A 17,047-nucleotide genomic window follows, 5' to 3' on the forward strand; every position below is an offset into this window, starting at 1 on the left:
CCACCCTCTAATTTGATTTATATGAATAGTTGTTTGGATTCTTTGGATCCAAACTTAGAGGATCATAGACTCATTGTTAACTTTAAAACTAACTAACTAGCTTCCTTTTTTATCTGTTCTCAATTTCTAATTGGCTATGCGGTTCAAACAACATCATCTTTGGATTTGGTTTTTTTATTATTATTATTTTACGATAGATGAAGAGAGATAGTGACTTGATGCTAGACTCAAGGGAGAGTGAAATGATCGTCGCATTAAATATTTTGTCTACTGTTGATAATGAGTATATTGTTGCTAAAAATGCATTTAGATATTGTTATTCGTAAAAACCTTTTAATTTTTTATTGTAGGGTTATACAAGTCGACTTCCTCATTATTACGTCTTGCTAAATGAAAGCAAAGTAAATGCTGATGACATACAAAAGTTGACGTACAATCTTTGTTATTTGTAAGTATTTGTGTTTATTATTATTTATCAGTAATATAATTAACTTAACTTATTTATTAATAAAATAATTATGTGTTCAGGTATGCGTAATGCATTTCTTCAATTTCATTAGGTCCTCTTTTGACTGTTTTATATTTATATTTGGAAGAATTCTTTTTCTTTTTCTTTTTTTAACTTAGAGATGTTATATAAATCTCATGAATTGCTTGATAAATGTAGTTGCAATGGTAAAATATGTCGTTCTATTAGTGACATGGGCAAGATGCCTTGTGGAAAATGATGCACGCGAACCTATCTTTCAAATCCATAATGATGTAAAGGAATCTATATTTTTTCTATTAGGGAGTGCAAGGTTACAAGCTAGATGAAGGAGTATCTTTGGATTTTAGAATCGTTATTTTATGCTAATGGATGTGTCTTATAACATTTTGGATTGACTTTTGACGACCGAATTGGACCACTATGGAAATGAAATCTATCTAGGTTTGCCATTTCCAAAGAATCGTGGACTTTGCACCGATATATACTCATTATCAACTCAACTTCAATGTGGCAGTAGTAAAAGCTCAGGCTAAGTCTAGCATTGCATCGTATTGAATATTGAACCAAGTACATGTATTCAAAACTTGGAATTAGGATCCAAGTCGGGTTGAATCAGGTATAGAATCGATATTTTCATGGCATCTAGGGTTTTCCCCTTAAAACAAAGATCAATTGATCCTGATTCTTGAAACCATAGCAAATTAAGCCAAAGTTTTGTGGAGTGAAAATAGAGCTTTGGATGCCTAAAGTTCCATATCAAGAAATAGACTCTTAGGCCCCGTTTGTTTAGAGGGGAAGGTTGGGTGGGATTGTTGGGAAGATGGGACCTACATGTCAATGGGGTTTTGTAGGGATGAAAATGTTGAGGTAAAGTTACTTTTTCCATGAACAATTGGTGGGCTTTGGATAAGGTAGGAGTGGGATTTTGAAGTGTCACATCAGTAGACAGTATTTAATGATGTTTCATGAGTTTTGCTAAGTTTACCACCCCAGATTAATCAAAAAAGATAGGGATGGGATTTTGAAGGCACATGCATTTTCCCATCTCAACTTCCCCATCCCATATAAAAGTCCCCTCTATACAAACGAGGCTTTAGTTGGTACAAAGGAAGTCAAAAAGGAGGAAAAGGAATTGTGTGTTAATTCAGATCGTTAGATATCTAGCAGATGGTCCAGATTTTCCATATCTCAAATTTCGACCTCAAATTTAATTGTTTGCCCTCTCATGAAACTTTTTATCCATTTTCCCCTTTGTTTAAATTTCATAATTCCATTTTTCATTATATAAACACTTACATGGAAGACTCTTCAAGCCTTGTCTTCTTTACCCATTTCTTTATGAAAGAATTGATTAAATTGGTAGGATGAGGAGGGGGTTGTGAGCAGTGGTGGCAATTTTACAGGGAGTGTTAGAGAGGGCTGTGCAAGGAGAGAGAGAGAGAGAGAGAGAGAGATTAAAAAAGGTGTCAAATTCCAAATGCACCATTGGAGGTGTCATTCGGATACGCCCTTTAATTTATGATTTCAATAAATACCCAGAATTACAAACTTCAATCACGTAACTTGCATTAATATTTGTGTTTTTCTTTCTTTTGTTTTTCATCTCATCTTTTTGTCAGGTACATATAAAAACGAGATGTTGCTATGATAGGATAGTAAAATTAAAATGAATTCCCAATCAATCAAAAGATTTAAATGAAACATAAAATTTGAGTGTTATAATGATAAAGACAATTTTGTATTAGTAGTTACAATATATTAAGTATCTTTCTCTGTTAGTAGATCAACAAAATTTCCCATGAGCGAAAAATATAATAAATCCAAATCTTTGCCGTTAGTTCTCATTCCTGAACTTGGATATCAAACGCAAATTTTTAGTTATTGAAAATTAGTTTCATTTTTTGTTTCTCATTTTCTTATAAGCTAAATGAAAAGAAATTCAAATCTAGAAATTAAATGGTAGAGAAAATTGAGAGTAAGTGTCACTTCTGTAAGAAATAAAAAAAAATTTCTGTAACAAGATAAAAATGTTCTCTCTGATACTCTCATCATGTTGTTTAATGAATTTGTATAGTCTCCCAACTGGTCTTGATACAAGTAAGCTATCAATTCCATTACAATAAAGCTAAAAGCTACGACATATCTCTCGCATAAGAAGATCAAAAGACACAAAGCCTCGCCCGACAATTAACCGAACTTATTTTAAAGATTTTGAGGAACGGGTAATCTAGATAAATTGGCAGTTCTTTGAGATCAACACCCCCTGATTGACAATAGTAATCTTATGAAAGGCCTTTAAACAATCTTTACCTCTTGCTTGCAAAGTTCGGTGCACGATATTTTCTTGAATTGGCAATGGTGATGATTGAATTGTACCCTCATGTCCACCCTTTGTTTAATAATTATACAAACCACAAGCAAAAGGGATAAATTAATGCCTTCCATGTTTAATAAAGTCAAAAAAATTATGCTATTATAAATTTAATTTATGATTGCAATTCCATTGTATATATGAGTATTATTAATTATTTTGTTGTTGTTGTTGTTGTTTTATAGAAGGCGAAGTGATCACAAAGAATTGAAGGCAATATAGATATTTATTTGAGAGGAAAAACTTGAATAAGAGGATTTCCAAGGGAGGGGGTGGATTTAGGCACTTAGTATTGATTTTCTTTGTTGAAGTGTCTTCATCGACAAGGAAGGATTTAGTTGAGTGATATGGATTTATCGAATGGCATTGGGAACATTAAGTCGGAACGCGTTCTTCGTTAAGATTCCGTTAAGATTCTTCCCTTGAATTTCTTTGTCGATTTCTATGTTTAAAGTCTAAACAAGTCTCAAAACTAGGGCAATTACTATCATTCCTCTATATTCACCCTATATTTACTCAAAATTCCCTATCAACAACCTCTTTAAACTCTTTTTTTTATTCTCTCCTATAATCAAAGTTCCACCTCTCCTCCTCTAATACCTACCCTCCCATGTGGAATTCCTCCTCCCCTAATTCATTGAGGACAAGGCGGTCAATTTGTCCCCAATGTCTGGGCATGGGCAGTACACTCCCTCCCCCTACTTTTCTTTATAATTCATGGGAAAAAGATATACACAACGCCGGAATGCAGATTCCAACATGTGACCTCTCATATGTTGAGATGTGGAGTCCGCATGAATGCACTCTCTTCTATTCTAACCCATGTGGGTCTCATATGACTATAACTATAGGACTGCAAGCATTACAATACCTTTGTCAAAGCATTAAAATATCAATAAAAGTTACCTTATTGGGGTTTGGCTTACAATATATCCCACAGCTATTAATAGAAGTTACCTCATTGGGGTCTGAGGGAGGGATCCATTTTTAATCTACCCCTTTTCCGTCCCCATAGTTGCGGTTCCTACTGTTGGTAGGAAGAAAAAAGAACGAGAGAGAGAGAGAGAGAGGAGCTAGGGCATCCATCCATCCATCCATCATCTAGTATTTCTATCCCTTCCCATTCCATCGGAAAATTATCCTCTCCAATTCTCTATAGCTCGACAGTGCGGCAATGCTAGTGTGGATGTCCGACACGTGGTAGCTCGGACGTCCAACGATTTGAGTTCAACATAGTCAATGAGCTTGGACCGTTGGATGTCCGAGCTGCTACATGTCAAACATCCACACTAGCACTGCCACACTACCTAGCTGTAGGGAATTGGAGAGGATAATAATCCCATTCCATCGATAAGCCCATCAAATCTGGTCCTCATGTGGATCTGAGATAACCAACAGGCACGTTGTCCAGGATTATTTATAAAAGTCGGTAGTTCAAAAATGTTTAGGGTTTGGAAAGGCCGGTAATGTTTGCCAAATAGTTCAGATAGGGTTCTGTAGGTTTTCAAATGTTTGGTCAGTGGTTAAAAGTTCGCCGTATTAGTTCATTTAGGGTTTGAAAAATTCGGCGGACTGGTTCGGCTCAAGTTCGATTTGGTTTGAGAAGTTTGTTGGTAGTGTTCGTGAGTTCGTCTGTGTTTTAAAATTTTGGATTGGAATTAAAAATTCAAAAAATAAATTTCAGGTGTTTTTGAAATTTTCGTCTAAAAATTAAGAGTTTTCCTAAATAGTTCGTCTACATAATTCGATTATGGTCTTGAAAAAACCTTCAAACAGTATGTTTACATACCTTAGAATTAGGCCAGAGCTTTGTGGGGGCGGAAATGGAGCAAAGGAGGAAAAGGAAATTGTAAAAAGGAGTGTACCCAGTGCACAAGGCTCCCGCCACTGTGGTGCCTGGGGAGGGTCATAATGTATGTAGCCTTACCCTTGCGTAAAGGGTAAGGCTGCGCACATTCCTTCCTTTCTCTATGGTAATTCAATCTATTTAATGTTATGGTTTCAAATTAGCTTGAAAGTTCTTTTTTACCCTTCAAATCAACAATATTTTAGAATAAAACAAAGGGCAAAGTAAAAAAGATGTCAAATTCCAAATGCGCCAATGGAAGTGTCATTCAGACACTCCTTTAATTTACAATTTCGATAAATATCCAGTATTACAAACTTCAATCATGTAACTTGCATTAATATCTGTGTTTCTCTTCCTTTTGTTTTTCATCTCATCTGTTTGTCATGTGCATATAAAAATGAGGTTGTTATGATAGGAAGGTAAAATTAAAATGACTTCCCATTAAAAAAAACACAAAACTCAAATGTTATAATGATAAATACAATTTTTTGAATGGTAGTTACAGCATATTAAGTCCTTTTCTCTGTTAGTAGAGCAGCACAAATTCCCACACTCAAAAACTATAGTAAATCCAAATCTTTTATGTTAGATCTCATTCTTAAACTTAGATATCTAATGCAAATATGTTCATTTTTTTGTGTCTCATTTTCTTATAAACTAGATGAAAAGAAATCCAAATTTAACAATGAGATGGTGGAGGAAATTGATAAACAGAGTGTCTTTTCTGTAACAAGATAAGAATGTTCTCTTTGATATTCTCATCCCCTTGTTTAATGAATTTGTGTACTCTCAACCCTTTGTTTAATGATTATACAAACTACAAGCAAATGGGATAAACTAATGCGTTTCAAGTTTAAGAAAATCAGAAAAGTTATTTCTATTGTAGATTTAATTTATGATTGCAATTCTATTGTATATAAAACCATTTTTTCTCCCCAGTTGACAAGTCTCAAATCTTTATGAGCATCTAGAATTATAGACATTGTATGGAGCCTATTGACAATTACTATAAAAAACTTCTTCAAAATTCTCCTTCTCTCCAATAATTAAAGTTCTACTCATTCTCCCCTTAGTACTCACCCTCTCATGTGGAATTCCTCTTCCCCTTCCAATAACCCATCGTGGCTGTAATATTTCAGATAGGGTTCTTAACTTTCTATACCAGTTCTCCCCGTCTCCATCCTTAATCCTCTTCAAATGCATGTTTGGTTTCAATGTAGAATGAAAACCATTCTCATCTGTGCTCCCAGTCAACCTGATATTTACCACCAACCCATCCCTTCTTGTTAGTGTATACCTTGTCTTCATGGAGGTTTGCATTAGGGTAGAAGAGATCAAGGTCCTTACTTCTCTTTTTTGTTGCAAGATCTCAACCAATCACATCTAAACTTGTTTTTATTAGATTTTAATTGTCCATCGTATTACTTAAATTGCCAGCATCTCTACTATACTACTATAAAATTTACATTCCTTACCCCTTAACAAACAATGATGTGTCATACAAGTGAATTATGCACATAAAATATTTTCTAACTTAGTAAGTTCGTGAATGACAATTGAATGGGAACGGATATGTATGGCAAATAAACGGACTAGACGACGATAATATTTTTCAAAATCCGACGTCATAAAATAGATACAGCAATAATACGATACGTATTTAATACAACCTCTATATAAGCAAAAATACGGGCATATATTCACTATGTATATAGACAATGATTTTATCAAAAAGAAATTTCACAACTAAAATAAACACAACATAATATTCCCTATTACATCTCATAAGATTATCATTTAACATATCAAAATATCAATAACAGTATCTCATCAAACATAAAATTAAAAGTAAGACATAATGTATTCTAGAACCATGAAAATCCCATAAAACATTCTCTAACATTCTAAAGGAATACAACATACATCATTTAACTAAGGGAGATTAAAGGGAGGTAATCATAGCAATTAGCAAAAGTTTAAGTATGGAGAGATGTACGTATATCCCTTTTAAATGTGTTGGATTAAAGAGAGGTAATCGCAACAATTAGCAAAAATCAGCAGAGGACCTTTGCTTGAGCAAATTACTAAAAACCAACTAATACTCCGTAAACATGCCCCGTAAATGACTAAAAACCAACTAATTACCCAATTACATCTTATCCAAATCATTTTACCAAAAAAATATCTTGCAGAGAGCCTTTGCTTGAGCCGAAGAAACTACAAAAATTAAAAGTTTAAACTGCAACATATATGGGCTGCAGAGATTAGAGAAGACAGAATACCAATTTCTACATAAAGTTTCTATAGAAACTACAGAGAAAGATCAATAGATGAAACAAAACAAAGAAATGGACATGGATTCTTCCAGAGATTTCGCTAGGAAATGCAAAATTAGAAGAAGAGGAACAGAGTAGTCGGCGACTCAACGCTGCAACCGCTTGTCCGCCTCTGCAATCACGCCGCTGGCCATCCGATGGCTACTACCGTGAACGGAGACGGAGAATAGGAAGGGCAGTGGGTATCTTGCTGGCACCATTGAGCAATGGGGCACGGGTATCACTGACGGGCGCCAGCTAAAGTTCAAAGACACAAAAGATGAGAAGAATAGGAAAGGCTGAAAGGGTTAAGCCATTAAGGGCAAGGGTTTGGACTTTGGTTTTTTAGTTTCGTTTTTTTTTTTTTTAATTACATTAACTTAGTGTAAAATAAAAAGTATTATATTAGTATTATTTGAATTTATATATGTATAATACGATCACTTGTAAAATATGCAATTTTTAGCCGTTTTAATAATCTATACGAAAAAGTATGTTTTTTCAATAAAATGTACGAATACATGTATAATGCACGAACTTAGTTCTCTACTCAATAACTTTTCCCATCATGCTTCATAACTCCCAAAAATTATTTATTTATTCAAATTACTTACCAGTTCCCACTCCCGTAACTACATATTTGAACTACTAAAACTACAACTACACATAGATGCTGGTACTTTATACTTAGCCATGCAAGCCCCATGCATGCAGTAACACCAAGGTACATAACTCAATCCATATCAGTAGAGTAAAACTTGGGGATTTATTGTTGCACGGCCACTGCTGCCCCTGCCTCTCATTGTCGATCCTCACAAATAGGTTGTGCTTGAGATTGTTTCATCTGAATCTGATCCACCAAAATCTCCACATGCACCGACACCTGAACCAGAGCCAGCCATTGCCGGAGGGAGTGGGAGAAGCTCTATTGGGATAGAGAGAGAGAGAGAACAGGGACAAAATTGGGGACAAAGGATTTCATGGAGATCGAAGATTGGAATGAGTCTTCATCGCCGTCGATCCTTGGTGGGGTACTGTTTTGGTTAATTTTGTAATACCCAAACTCAAACTGGCTAGTTCCGTTAACATAAACATTTGGTGGTTAATTCTGTAAACCAAAACCCAATGTTAGCTAATCTTGTAATTTTCCCTTATAATAATTAGGAAAAAGTTTTCTTTCATTTTTCACTGTTAGTGTGAAAAAAAACATACACTCATTGAAGGTCATTAATGTCTTTCTCAATTCCATTGGAAGGCCTCCCTGACCGTGGCTGAAGGAAAACTCGATCTGGTCTATATATTTAATTTTTTAATTTCCCGTGCAACACACGGGTCATTGCTTGTGGGAAACGGTATGGGCTATGGGTCCATGGTACCTTTTGGCTTTTGCCAAAAACAAAAGTAAAACTGGAAACTTCTCCCTTTTTCCCATTGCATATTGGGGTAATTGGGTAAAGCATAGGTTTTCATCGAAAGACCTGAGGGTTCCATACGGTATGAGAGAATTTTTTGTTTTTTGGTAAAGGGATTTCTATTCCGAAAAAGGGCTAGTGGAATATAGGGGATAAAGATTACAAACATCTATCAACCAAGAAGTGGATAAAGATCGGTTCGGATGGTTTTGGTGTGGGAATGATGAATCTAAAATCAAACCAATAAAGAAAGTTCGGCTTTAGCTTAGGTTTGGTTTGATTTTGGTGTGAGAATAATGAATTTGAAACCAAACCAATAAAGAAAGTTCGGTTTTAACTTGGATTTGGTTTGGTTTTGGAATTGTATCAATTTGTTATCGGGATTGGCTTCAGTTTCAGTCTAATTTGAGTTCGGTTTAACATACATATTTATATAAAATTATGAAAAAAATCTGTTTTTTATTGGGTGTCAGATTGTTGTCGGTTTCTTATCGAGATAGTTGGTTTTGGTTTCGGTTTGGGTTTTGAGCTGACTTTGGTTTCGTTTCGAGTTCTTTTGGTTTTCAATGTAGCTTGGTTTGATTTCGGGCTTATAATACCATAATTCAAAACCTGTACAATAAAACATCAGTGCATATGGTTTTACCCTGATTTCTTAAAAATTGATTTTTTTTGTTTTTTTTAACCTTTTATCCTTGGTCTCTCCTCTGTATTGCTACATCATTATGGAATCGGTCAAAAATCAATATCGGTCTCTACCAATACTAATACGATACCTAAAATCATGCCTTAGACTTAAGATTAGAGGTAGGCTTGTAGAAGTGTCAATTTCTTGCCTGAACTAGTCAGGCCGATTGAAACCGACTTGTTCAATTCAAATTGAATCCGTATCAGTTTGGTTTCAGTTTAGGGTTTTATGACATCGGAAGATATTGAAATCCAATCAAACTGATCAAAACCAATAAAAATTGGAAGAAAAAAATTTGATTAAAAAGCCATTTTTCATTATTTTATAAATGCAATATATGAAAAACTGAAACCGAACAAATAGCAGCCTGATAATGGCTCCATAAGAAACCGTTATGTTAACCCAGTAACAAACCGATCCAAATGAAATTGATCAAACCGAATTTTGATTTACTGTTTGGGTTTCGGTTTGGCCTATTATCAATCGTAATGGATTCAATTTGATCAAAATCGGACCCAACCAACCGATTAACACCCCTAATTGTATGTAACGGTATCAATCTGTATCAGTTCCAGTGGATACAATTACACTACTGATATGGATGGGTTGAAATTAGACTATATCAGATATAATGATACATATCGACCGATACACAAATATGATACCGATACTTAGAACCATACTAGTAATTATTATTTTTTTTTGGGGGGGGGGGGGTTAATAATACAAGTATTACTAACTTCTGTGTTTCAAACTCAAAACAGAATGACAAATAGATTTCATAACCACCGTACCCACTATCCACTGATGTGATAAATGAGTTTAACATCTATCAATTTGATGGTCCCATTCTTTATCCAAAAATAAAATAAAAATTTATGATCCCACTCACTTTAGGACTTTTGCTCCCACTTCACCTCGTCCGTCAGTTTTTTTTTTTATTTTTTGTGAATTTACTTTCATCTTCATGGCGAAACACTTCACTCAAAAATTTGTAAATGTATCCAATAATAAGGTTTTCTATCTATTTTTTCAAAATAAGGGGATGGAGGTGTCTTTTCATATGAAGAGAAGAGAGAGAATTATGAGAGTGTTAGCATAGATCACATTTCGGACAGAATTCTTTTTCCATCAAAGAGATGACAATGTTTGTGCCTATTATCTCTAAGTGGGATGTGTGCTGGATCTTTAGCCCCTCTAGTTCTCTACCCAACCTAGTTCTCCAGTTCCCCACTTCTCTAGTTTCTCTAATAAGGGGGATTGAAATGACCACCTTACCCTTGTCCAAACACTTTGCCCAAGTGAAATCCACCACTCTCTATTAGAAGAACTAGAAAACTGGGCCGTGTAGAAAACTGAAGGAGATACTTTTCTGTTGTGTGCTACTTTTATTTGGGCTCGGGAAAATCTTTATATTTAGAGGATCTCCTCGAAATTGTACTCTCTCCCTCATGCCCCCATGAGATTTAATATATTTGCTCCACCGATGGAGTTTTCATGCAAAAAAAATAAAATTTTATTCTTAAAATAATTTTTTTCAAAAATTGAATATTATTAACAAAAGTGAAGTTAAATCACATCGATATATTGGTCAGATTGATACCAATTTTTAAAATGGATGAAGAAATGATTAAAACAGTTGCAATATGGACAAGGGACCTAGGGGTGTCAAAAAAGAGACAAAGTGGATTGAAAAGATCGAAATCCATTGTACTCTTTTAGGTTTTTAGAAATCTTTAAAAATCGAGATCGAGTATACTGGTTGATAAGACCGATTGAAGTCGACAAAACTCAATATGGGTTTGATCCAAAACAAAATATGGGTGTACACTTTTTTTTTTTCTTTATATATATGAAAATTTTAGTTATTATAGGGGAAAGTTTTCATACACGGTTGTGTAAGTCGTGTATATAAGAGGGTGGGAGTTTCAAGGCATTAATTAATGGGTGGGGGTTTATGACTTTTCAACTCTTTGTGAGAGGAGACATGATCGTGCATGCATACACGGCTGTGTATGAAAACTTCCCCCTTAGTTATATATATGAAAATTTCATACCAGACCACTAATAGATTGATAATTCGATAACATAATGAAATTGATTGGATCTAACTGAAATCGACCAAATACTTTATCGGTCCAATTTCAACCCAAGAAACATAAAACTATAAAAAAAATATATATCGAAACTAGCCTAAACTGACCGTTTGACATCGTTAAAGAGATCTACACATTCTTGGTATGAGATTGAATCTCCTATGTAAGGCCAATGGGAGCACGAGAAGGAGTTTTAGTTCATATAAAGAATTAAAGATAGCTCACATAACAAGGAAGAGAGAGAGTATCAGGAAAAAAATTGTTAAGAGTCACACAAACATTTTTTTTTTTTCTAATAAGAAAATTTTATTCATTTGTCACATGGAGAAAGCCAAAATGCATAGTTTATGAACATGGTTTCAAATATCGATGTTTTGTGGTCTTCAAATTCTTCTACTCATCTTTTAGCATCGTCTGCAAACTCTTCTACTTATCTTTTCCCCTTATTTTCTTTGGGATGTATTTGAACTTGAGTGTTGCTTTAGCTCTAATGCATAATTTTTTTTCGATAAAAAAAATATCAATATTGATACAAAAATCATACCATTACATTGATAAAATATTGGCCAAGTTTCAATATCTGCCTCAATCGATACTAATAAATCGATATGATATTGATACCAAGGTGGGGATATAGAACCCAACACCGGTCCTTAATGTGACCATCTCGATTACAATGCTCACAATGAAAATTTGGTCGAAAACCAGAACTACGACCTTTCCCTCTGCCCCTGGAAGAAGAGAATCGAACACTTACTATTGCCAAGTTGGTGATTTGGATTGGTATTGGCATTGACAGTATGAGCAGAATTTTCATTTGATTCTCCCTCTGTCTTGGAGTCAAAGTGCATCACTCGTCTTTAAGTTTCTTCTCTCTGTATGGTGAATTTGGCGCTTGAGTTCCTCATACTCAGGCCGAATACTAGCCAACAATTGAAAAATACAATCATGTTCTTCACGCTGAGCATAGATGTCAACAGTTTGAACAGGAGGGCGATATTGATGCAGTTCATCCCAATTTTTTTAAGTTACCAAGATGTTCAATAAAGGATTGATTGGATGATTGCTCGATATGCACAAGTTCTTGTTGCAACTCAAAAATTCGAGAAGAGTTGCAACCTGTCTGTACATATCTTTCAATGAATCCCAAATGACTTTAGCGGTTTCAAAATATGCAAATATCTCATAGATTTGTGGTTTCATAGAATTAAAAACCCATGACATAACCAAGTAATTGTCATTAGCTTGCCACTCAGTAAACTTAGAATTGGTGGGTTCAGGAGCCTTAATATGATCATTAACATGGCCAAACTTGGATCGACCACCAAGAGCAACGGAAACAGCCTTGGACCAGGGCAAATAACTTCTGCCGTTCAGCAAAACTAATGTAAGACGATTGTTCACGTCATGTGAAACCGATTTACTTGCATCCATGGATGTACTAGACTTAACCATGAATGGAAGAAGAAGAAAGAGATTTATTTGTTGTTGCAAGGAACAAGCTCAATCGTTGTTGTAGCAAAGAGCATATCACCATATGAGAAAAACGAAACACCAGTTGAAGAGAACTTCACTGTTGCAAAGAACCAGATCACCAGTTGCGAAAACCAAAGCATCAATCGAAGAGAACTTCGCTGCTGCGAAGAACTAGATCACCGATAGCACCAGATGAATTTCCTCATATCCAAATCTGCTCTGATACCATGTTCACGTGCGCGCACACACACACATTGAGAGCATGATTTATGTGGTTCGGTCTTCCTTAGAAGCCTACTCCACGGTAAGAAAGAGAACCCCAATTCAACTTGTTATCGAGGGTGAGATCTATTATCCTTAAATAGAGGATAAATACAATTGAGATGCTATACACGGATAGCACTTTATCAGGAAAAGATAGCAATATAGATATCAATATGTGATATGCCATATCACCTACTATATCTATATCGGGGTGATTGGCGATCCTTATCCAGCTAACAATCTGCAAACTCTTCTACTTATCTTTGTCCCTTATTTTCTTTGCGATGTATTTGAACTTGAGTGTTGCTTGAGTTCTAATGCATAATCAGCATTGATACAAAAATCACACCATTACATTGATAAAATATTGGCCAAATTTCAATATCTGCCTCAATCGATACTAATAAATCGATATTATATCGATACCAATGTTTGAAACCTTGCTTATGAAATTTCTTTTGGGAAAAAGAACTATGTCCAACACTCCCATGCATGGTTTGAGGTATCGGATCGGATAGGTCGATTTTGGCCGGATCGGATCGGTATTGGCCAAGACCGATTCTGATACCGATCCGATCCAGCTGTACCGATAAGGGTAAAAATGTAAAAAAAATTAACTTTTTAATAAGAAAACAGAGACAAAAGTGTCATATTTGTCCGAGTTTGGGGGATCCCGATCTGTATTAGCCGATCCGATCCGATCCAGCCGATACCAAGATCACGAACCATGTTCTCATGAGTCTATCTCCCTCCTCCCTATGTGAAAGACACCTCTGTACCCTTATTTGAAGGAAAAGAAAGACAGACAGTGAGAATGCTGAAGTAGGCCACTCCCGGATACAAAACTACTTCCATTGTTTTTTTTTCAAATATGACCATGACTTGTGAAACTACCAGGGAAATAAGGCCAAGACTTTCCGAACCAAGAGTCAGATATGTTATTTATCTCTCTGTGGAAAATAGTCACTAGCAATGTGTAATCCCCTTTCCACATAATATATTTTTCCTTTAAAAACACTCCATTGGCTGCCACTCTCAGAGTCTCAGCAAACCAAAGGTGATGTCGGTTGCATATCTTTTCTCCCATCATCGACTACCTAAAGGTTGAGGATTCGATCTCGTCTCCCTCTCAGACATAAATAGCCGTACAAGATTTGTTGCAGAGGTTCTCAATCCGAGACAGTAAAGGACTAAAGGGTTTTCTGAAATCGGCAAAATGGAGTCTAGTTCCAAAGTATCTCGAGGTGGGTTTGCGGAGATACGGCGGAGGGAGATTGGTTTATCTCAACCTAGAACCTTTGCCTATCGAATTGGTGGTTCAGAGGTCTGGATCCTTTACTTTCTCTCTTCTAGTTTCTTTCCTTTTCATTTCTAGGAATCGAATTTGATGCTGAGAATCATAATTCGATGTTGAAGTTTTGTTTAATTAGTGTGAAGCTTGGACTATCGCAGAATTCTAGTCTGAATTCGGGGTTTATTTTGGAATGGGTAGACATATTTTGTAACACGTAAAAGGATGTTTTCCGTGTTTGCGCCATTGGCTAGGTGAAGAAAGTCTACATGAAGTCTTCATTCCCAAATTTCAAATATCGACCTCAGAAAATTCGTTCCATCCACAAAAAAGGTTTCGATAAAAAAAATTTGAAGAATTCGTTCTGGGTAGTATTTTCTATAATTATTTCAATACTTTTTTCTTAATTGTGTCTAACTAAGAATGCAAATTCTCTTAATTCCTGTGTCTTCCCACTCTATATCTAAATAGTTAGGTCTTTGGGGATTTGCCTAGTTTTCTTATTTAGTCTTTATCTCTGGAACAGGCTCTGGTGAAACGGGTTGATCTTTACGGGAAGCTAGAGGGTCATGGAGGTTGTGTAAATTCTGCGCAATTCAACTCTGCTGGTGACCTTCTAGTGTCAGGCTCTGATGACAAACAAGTAATATTTTGGAACTGGGCAGCCAAAACTAAAAAATTCTCTTACTCTTCTGGCCATTCAGACAATATATTCCAGGCCAGAATTATGCCTTTCACAGATGACAGAACAATAGTAACCTCTGGTGGTGATGGTCAGGTATATTTCTATATTCATTCTTGAGCTTCAGTGTTGAGTATAGTGAATGTGCTTGCCTATTTGATAATTTTAGTTGGATAGTAAGTGCCTCACAAATTATTTGCACAATGAATTGGGATTTGATGAAGGTCTTGAAAAACTCTTGTCTTTCTTTTCTTTTAGCATCTTTCGTTTGTCCTTTCTTCCTCTTTTCGTTTTTGAAAAAGAATTGACAGCCCGTGAAACTCAGACAACTATGCATCACGTGGTTCATCAATCTAGGCTGGTTGAGTTTTATTCTGATATTGTAACTAAAATATGGCAACAAGGTTTTCAAGCATAGAGTTTATTCCTTTATTTTTAATATCCAAGAATATAGCTTGAGGGCAAAGTGAGAAATATGAGCTTGCTCAGGGTGCCTGCTGAACTACTCCCTCAATATGACCGTATATAAAAATTTGTGTCTGCCAGATTCCTTTTGAAAGTTCTACACTGTAGGGGATCCTACGTTTCTTCGATGGTGGAGTTAGAATTTGTATATGGCATGCTTTGAACCTCATCTCCCAGATACCATCTAACCTGCTTCCACATTTCCAAAAATGTGAGCATATTCATTGCATTTCAGGTCAGGCTGGGCCAGGTCCTAGAGAATGGCAAGGTTGATACAAAATGTTTGGGGAAGCACCAGGGTCGTATATACAAGCTTTCTGTGGAGCCAGGGAGTCCCCACATATTTTACAGCTGTGGCGAGGATGGTTTCATACAGCATGTAGGTCTCTTTTGTAATACAAGTTCCAATTGGCTCCATGTTTTTTTAAATTGGTTCATGATTTACTTTTGCAGTTTGACCTAAGAAGTAATTGTGCTACCAAGATTTTATGTTGCTCTTCATTCCCACAAACCAATAAGGCTCACAGAAGCATAAGGTTGAATTCAATTGTGATTGACCCACGAAATCCTAACTATTTTGCTGTGGGAGGCTCCAATGAATATGCCCGTGTTTATGACATAAGGAACTGCCAATGGGATTCGTCAAGTAAAGCAGATAGGCCAGTAAATACATTCTGCCCCCGTCACTTGATCAAAACTGAAAGTGTTCACATCACTGCATTGGCTTATTCTTACAAGAGTGAGCTGCTTGTATCATATAATGATGAACTTGTCTACCTGTTTCAAAAGAACATGGGCATGGGGTCCGATCCATCGTCTATCCCAACTGAAGATTTGGGGAAACTGGATGAACCACAGGTCTACAAAGGACATAGGAATTCACAAACAGTTAAAGGAGTGAGTTTATTCGGCCCTAATGATGAGTATGTTTTGAGTGGGTCTGATTGTAGTCATATTTTCATCTGGAGGAAGAAGGGAGGTGAACTATTGCGTTTAATAAAAGGTGATAGGCACATAGTGAACCATCTTGAGCCCCATCCACATGTTCCTGTTCTAGCTACCAGTGGACTAGATAAGAATGTCAAGCTCTGGGCTCCAATCGCCAAGGATTCCAAATCATTGCCTGGAAATGCAGATGAGGTATGTCCTTAAATTCAAATTACAGTCCCATCTCCAAATGCTTCCAGCTTCCAAGTTTTCTAATCTTTTCTCTTCTTCTTCAACAGATAATGGAGTCTAACAGACAGGGCAGAGAGGACCGTTCACGGATAACACTTACTCCTGATGTTATCATGCATGTATTAAGGCTGCAGAGAAGGCAAACTTTGGCTTACTTTGAAAGGAGGTTCCCTGGGGCTGATCTTGAGAGTGATGAAGAAGACGAGGGAGGAGTGGCTTATGTTTTAGGATTGTCGGACGGCGATGCTTCTTCTGAGGAAGGTATTACTGGAAATTCCAGAGAGTGCAACATTAGCTAAAACATGTATAGGTTGTAAGTATGCACCTTTTTCTTTTTGTTCTCACTTTTTATGTTGTAATAGTTTTGAGTTAATTCCATAAAGTTATTCTCAGCTTTTACAAGTTGTAACACAATATTTTGGGTGATCTGAATCAGTGGGAGTACATGCCATACAGAAATTCTGCTAGG

The 17,047-nt window shown here is 36.0% G+C and overlaps 1 protein-coding gene across 1 annotated transcript; it reads left to right on the forward strand.

Moving 5' to 3' along the window:
* Positions 1–13,987: 13,987 nt before the first annotated feature.
* Positions 13,988–17,047, forward strand: LOC122651339 (DDB1- and CUL4-associated factor 8). The gene is made up of 5 exons (XM_043844687.1): positions 13,988–14,285; positions 14,779–15,030; positions 15,635–15,778; positions 15,853–16,539; positions 16,626–17,047. Exons 1-5 carry the CDS (start codon positions 14,178–14,180, stop codon positions 16,875–16,877), a joined length of 1,443 nt encoding a protein of 480 aa, XP_043700622.1. The 5' UTR covers positions 13,988–14,177; the 3' UTR covers positions 16,878–17,047.

The sequence above is a fragment of the Telopea speciosissima genome, chromosome 2 (assembly GCF_018873765.1).
Source record: "Telopea speciosissima isolate NSW1024214 ecotype Mountain lineage chromosome 2, Tspe_v1, whole genome shotgun sequence".
NCBI classification, from domain to species: Eukaryota; Viridiplantae; Streptophyta; class Magnoliopsida; order Proteales; family Proteaceae; genus Telopea; species Telopea speciosissima.